This window comes from Octopus bimaculoides, chromosome 1 (genome assembly GCF_001194135.2).
Source record: "Octopus bimaculoides isolate UCB-OBI-ISO-001 chromosome 1, ASM119413v2, whole genome shotgun sequence".
Taxonomy (NCBI): Eukaryota; Metazoa; Mollusca; class Cephalopoda; order Octopoda; family Octopodidae; genus Octopus; species Octopus bimaculoides.
In genome coordinates this window covers 160,168,570-160,175,355 of record NC_068981.1, presented here as the reverse complement: position 1 = coordinate 160,175,355, position 6,786 = coordinate 160,168,570, and the positions used below count along the sequence as shown (strand labels likewise).

General features: G+C 36.3%; 1 protein-coding gene across 4 annotated transcripts in view; it reads right to left on the bottom strand.

Annotated features, from left to right (window-relative positions):
• LOC106884418 (activating signal cointegrator 1 complex subunit 3) overlaps nucleotides 1–6,786 on the bottom strand; it is a 493,492-nt gene that overhangs the window by 430,142 nt on the left and 56,564 nt on the right. For all 4 annotated transcript variants that reach the window (XM_014935791.2, XM_052972249.1, XM_014935790.2 and 1 more), the window contains one exon: nucleotides 5,788–5,873. In XM_014935791.2, coding sequence (XP_014791277.1) covers nucleotides 5,788–5,873 — 86 coding nt within the window. The remainder of the gene's footprint in view (nucleotides 1–5,787; nucleotides 5,874–6,786) is intronic.

Below are 6,786 nucleotides of genomic sequence, written 5' to 3'. Positions count from 1 at the left end.
CCAACCCATGCTAGCATGGAAAGCGGACGTTAAACGATGATGATGATGATAAAAGAAAAATTGTATGTCTTACTTATGTACATGTGAGAGTGTCTCATCATCATCATCAATTTAACATCCACTTTTCCATGCTTGCATGGAATCTAATAAGGTATATTTTCTATGGCTGGATGCCCTTCATGTCACCAAGCAAGGTAATATTTCTCCATGGCCAGACATGTTTCCACAAAATATTGGAAATGAATGACACTCACTCACAACGATCACACCATATCAAAACAAGGAAGACACAAACACATACATGCTCTTATATAGATATTTGATAGGCTTCTTTCAGTTTCCATCTTCCAAATCCACTCACAAAGCTTTGAAAGGCCTGATTCTATAATAGAAAACATTTGGTCAAGCTGCCATCCAGTGGGACCAAGCATGAAACCATTTGGCTGGGGGATACAAATATCTCAACCACATAGCCATGTGTTTGCTTATACATTTATATCTATCTATCTATCTACCTATCTATCTACAGACAGACAGACAGACAGATAGATGTTGAACCTCTCAAAAAAGACAAGAGATAACTTAGACATGTTGTGATTCATTGTATTGGAGAAAACACACTCTCAGGTAAGAGAACACTAACAAAGCAAGTGTTAAAAGCTGGGATGCTCTTGCTTCTACTTGCCTTTCTTTTGCTCACTGCCTTCTTTCCACTGCCTACCCAGCCAGTATGCTTTCACTAGTACTTACCAGTCTCTTTTTCTCTGACTTCTCTTCAGAGCTTCTTTGTCACCTCAACACCCCTCTTATCTCTCCCTCACCAACCCATCTACATCTTTCTTTCCTTCCATAAGCCTTTCCATATTCTAGCTACCTTCATATCTTTCGTTAATGTTCCTTTCTTCCTGTACCTTCTGCCCTTATTCACCCCAGTTTTGTGGGAAAGCAATGTATCCCGTGCTACACATTCCACCCACATCATCCTTACTATACGTTCCTCTCTTTCGTACTAATCCTTGACATTAATCCCTTCTTTCCCCTGTCCCTTCAATACTCCATCCCTGTTACTCTCCCCACTACCAGCCACCCATCCACAACAATAAATTTGTTCTTCTCTTCAGACACTATCCTCTCCTCACTTTGCCTAAAATCATTACTGTCTCTCTTCCCTCTCCTTTTCAGTTGTGAGGAAATTCTAGACTCTCCAGCTTTGCAAGTTGGAAGGCAATCTCACTAATAACAGCACCAAAAAGGAAGCACCCAATACACTTTGCAAAGTAGAAGAATATCCAGCCATAGAAATCATGCCAAAACTGAGACATTGGAGCACAATGCAACCATCATGGAAAGCAGATGTAAAATCATCATCATCATTTAACATCCACTTTCCATGCTAGCATGGGTTGGACGATTTGACTGAGGACTGGTGAAACCAGATGGCTACACCAGGCTCCAATCTGATCTGGCAGAGTTTCTACAGCTGGATGCCCTTCCTAACGCCAACTACTCAGAGAGTGTAGTGGGTGCTTGACATATACTTACACACACACAAGCATGCACATGTGTGTATGTGTGGTTATGTAAAGGCATGCAGCTTAATTGTTAAGGTGCTGAGCTAATGATCAAACTTATCTGAGTTCAATTCCAAGACCTGTTGGCATGTTGTATTCTCTAAAGAAAGTACATAATTTCACACTGCTCCAGTTTACTCAGTTGAAACTGAATACCAGCCAACTGCTGATATTCATTTTGCAATCCTCTCTCTTTCCAGTTGTCACATCCTGAATGTTTTGCCAGGGTCAAAATGTCGCCTAAGTGCAGACACTTAGATTACAAAGGCACTTTAAACAATTTGCCATAGCACTGGACAACCTATCAAGTTATTCTCAGTAACAAGTACTAGCTAAGCATTGTAAAGTTTACACATCATCATCATCATCAACATTTTAATGTTCACTTTTCTGTGCTTGCCTGGGAAAGAGCAGATTTTCTACAGCCAGATACCCTCCCAGTTGTCAATCCATGATCAGATATGTTTACATAGAATACTGGAAATGAATGACATCCAAGCAATGTAAAGACACGGAGACATACACACACACACACACACACACACACACACAGAGAAGATTCTTGGACAAGGTTTTTGTTGACCCAGACTACAGCAGAAAACACTTGCCCAAGGTGCCATACAGTGGGACTGAAACTGAAACCATGTAATTGGAAAGCAAACATCTTAACCACACAGCCATCTCTGCACCTATTGGTTTCAGTCATTAGACTACAATCATACTGGTACTTATTTTAATGACATATATAAGAATGAAAGACAAATTTAACATGTATATGTGCATAAAGGGATGTAACTAGGATAACACGATACACAGCAAGGGTTTAGGAGTTTCCTTTTCTTTTTTAATACACCAATTCTGTTTTCTCTGCTGAACTCTGATGAACCACCTTACAGTTTCTGTCAATCCAATTTCACTCACAAAGCTTTGTTTGACATGAGATATTGTGGAAGACATTTGTCAAAATTGCTGTGTAGTGTGACTTCTTTCCGACACAACTATGTTTGCCTTCATATATATCTAGTATTGGGAGAATAGTTTTTGTCAACTGACTTGACTTCAGTCATGTTCTAATATAGGTAGCTGATGGAAGAATAATAAGTTGGACCTAGCAGGATATAAATTGTAACATGAGAAAAACCAAATTATAAAGCATCTAATATAGTACTCTATAACTTGTACTATCTCCAGTAGTAAATCTTGAATAGGTACAAGACTGCACATTTTCAAGGAAGAAGATATACTTTATATACTAGAGTAATAATCAATCTCATGTAAAATCAGCCCCACTATTTTTGGCCAAAAAATTGGGAATTTTCCATAGACCCTGTATAAAAGTTGATCCTATTATGAACAGGACAACGTTTATGGGTCAAGGTACTGTGTTATCCTGTATGTAAAAATAACACTGTTACAAAATTGCTCTATAGGTGGAATGCTTGGTGCTTATAATGAAATGCTCGGTGCTTATAGTAAAACACCATTTAATAGTGAGCACTACACATCTGTTGAAGGGTGCTACATCATCAATACTAAAATGTATGCACAGGATATACTGCAAGCCTGCATACATCTTCAAGCACAATAAACACATGTGTCATACACTTGTTTACATGGTGAAAAACATATTTCACAGACAGCCCTATTGGTGAACACTGGCAATGCCACTGTCTGAATTCCTATAAAGGTATGACTTTGGTAAGCCTAAAAACATTCAATTAATCGCTAGTGGTTCCCATGCAACCTTTATATTTTACTAGGACATATGTTTTGATGCATAGAATTGGTAATATTACTGCAATTTCAGTTGGGTTTCTGCTGCTGATACAGTACTTTGGATTCTAGCTTGAAATTCAGCCCCTCAAAAGTAGTATCCATGTAATAGTCAACCCCATAAATTTGACCATAAAAAATGGTCTAAAAAATTCAACTTTTACACGAGGATATATGTCAGTATGGGTGACTGATCTCCAGTACTTGACCAGTTCTTTTTTCACCAACTGTAACCATATTTTTAATGTATCTGGAAAACGAAAAGCTAAGCTCAAAACATAAAGGGACATAACTAAATACTGCCAGCTATTCTACCTGCTGCTCTTGTGATTCTGCTATGTTAATACCTTGATATGCCTAATAATAAATTTGTAATGATTATTGTTCAATATAATAAGTTGCTTACATTAAATTATTAAATTTAATAACTCAAGAAAGAAGTAATAAATTGCTCCTTTCATATACTCACTACAGTTTGCTGTCAGTTATTGCTCATCTCACTATTTTTCAAGACATTAACCCTTTTGTTAGCAAATTTCTGTTGAAATACACTTTTTATTTCAATTAATTTTTAAAATAATGAAAAATTTAGCTGAAGCTTGGAACAAATATTAATAAGAAATTTTTATGGAAGACTACAATTTTAAGACATGAAGTATATATAATAGAACCAAGGGTGTCTCAGACAAGTTTATATCAAAAGAGTTAAGGATTTAAGAGATATCAGAATAAGACACCAGTCAAGGAAGATTTGAATTTATCACTGCAAGCTAACTAACTACCTGTTGATTGTATGATGCTCGTACAATTCACAACAATGAACTGCAAGTCAGTAAGGTATCTAGTTATATTTTGATGTATTGGGCAACTAGTTTAACAATTTTTTCCAGGACAATAAACCAGCACATTATTAACTCAGCTAACTGCATCTTGACTGAAAGAGCCAATGAGGGAGCCTGAATGTGGGCTAGAAATAGTATCAGCACTTTTCTAGCTGTTAACCTTGCCTTAAAAGATGAGAAAATTTTTAATATTTACAGCTATACTATGTTGATTGGGGAATGAAATGATGAAAATGTGTAGATATAAGTAAATACAGTAAAACCCTACAGTTATATATTTAAGAGATGAGGAATTATGTACATTATTTACATTTGAAGATACCTCAACTTCAATTCACTGGACGATACCTCAACTTCAATTCTCACCATCCATACAGTGTAAAAAGAGGGATTGCTCAGTGCCTAAAACATCGAGCAAAGAATATAAGTAGCAATCGTGATACCCACCACAAAGAAATGATCAAACTCAGTAACAATCTATTAAGCAACAACTACCCCCAAAACATGCTATCCACTCCAATTATGAAGAATAGACAGGATGAAACCAATGAACTGTCCACAGTCTGTCTACCCTATGTGAAAGGCCTCTCTGAAAAGATACAAAAGATATGCGGCCCATATGACATCAGGACAGTATTCAAGAGTAATACAACACTTTGCAAATATCTCCTTCGAGTAAAACCACAAATACTCCATCCCATGCAGCTGTGGTAGGTTATACAAAGGCGAAACATGCTGCCCCCTCCAAATATGGGTAGAGAAACATTGCAAAGCTGTGACACGAGAAGATATTGATAAATCGGGTATAGCTGATCATGTATGGAAAAAATGGAGACCACCTCCCCCTGTGGGATGAAGTTAAAATAATAGACAGAAAACATCACTGGAAAATACGAAAACTAAAAGAAGCAGCACATATGCTAGGACACAACAACCTCCTAAGCAGATTGAGTGCAGATATGAGTAGCATATGGGAACCAATAGTAAGGAAGGATAGGAAAATATTAGATTTATAAGCCCTAAAATTCATTCCATAATTGCCCACAGGCATATGGCATAGTGGTTAAGAGCACAGGCTACTAACCCCAAGATTCAGTCAGAAATCTGCTTCACAACTATGAGGGGGTGGTGGTGCTGAAAAGTTCCTGGCTTTGGGTAAAAGAAAATACAGGAGGATTAGTTTATGATGGTTTTATTTAACATATTCCATTCTCAGAGTCACACACTTATTGCAACAGTCCTCCTGTTTTTCTAAAAGAACTCAGAAGGTTGAGCCTCCAACCAGGCCTTTTGTGATACCCTTAAAGCCAAGGACTTTTCAGCACCCTCTCATACACATTTCCGGATTCAATTCTACTGCACCTCCTTCAGCAAGTGTTTTTTTTACATTCGCCTCAGATCAATCAATGCCTTATAAAAGCCACTCTTTTATAAGCATTCAGACCAGTTCTTTGTCTCCTGCTGTCTTCTCACCAATCTCAAAGACTCTGAAATAGATCATGGGGGTTGTCCTTTCTCCTCTAAGTCATTATCAAAATAAATGAATAAATAAATACTGCAATAACTTGGCAAATTTAATGCTTTGAAATCATGAAACTTACTTTTTACCCAGTTTCTGTTCAATTCTCACTTTCCAATCAGTTATTCTTTCTCTGACTAAAGCTTTTAGTGGTGCAATGTAAACAGCCTGAAAGAAATTAAAGCATTAGAAAATAACTGTACAGAAGTAAAGGGATAGATAAGATATTTTTATTTCTATTGTTTAGTTTTTTTTTTTTATATTAGCTTGGAATGTATGGTAATTCCAGCATTGGATGTCTAATACGAACCATTTGGAATGAGAGAGAGAGAGAGAGAGAGAGAGTGTTTGTGTTTGTTTAATAAAAGTATGCCAATAATTGCATAGTTAAGATTTTAACCTACTATTGTAGTCACAAGAATGGGAGTGGCATTTGTTTTACCTATGCAGACAGGTAGGTATAAGAAAATTAGTGTCTTTACTCAACACAATGTCAGTTACTAAGTACTTCAGCACATTAACAATGCACCCATTGAAACTGAATGAAAATAGTTAAATTGTTTCACATTTGGCAGTTTAGAGACATAAGTATAATTTTTTACAGCAGATGTTATTAGAAATTAAAGAAAGAAATAAAATTTTCTAGAAAGAGTTTCCAAAACAGAGAGCAGTTCGGCACTCAAAACAATACAATCAGGCACATATGAATAAAAAAGAAAAAATCTGGAAAAGTTATTATTGCACATTGATGTTCTTTAGATATTCTCAAAGAGACAGACAATATTTTTGCTTAAAAACAAAACCAGGCTAGAAATACACAACCGAGGGGCATGAATACTGATATTTCAATCAAAGCTCTTATTTGAAAACTAGAATAAGTTTTCATGTTTAGTAAAGCACTAAGCATTTGCTTAGTAGTACTCTTGACATTTGAAGATATGAACTTATTTAAATAATTTTTGACAAAACACACCAACACTAGTTTCTGCAGAACCTTTGTAAAAGATGGTCAAAAAATCCTACACAATTATTTGAAGTTTAGACAAAGAACATGCTTGTAGAATTCCAAATCGAGAGAGGG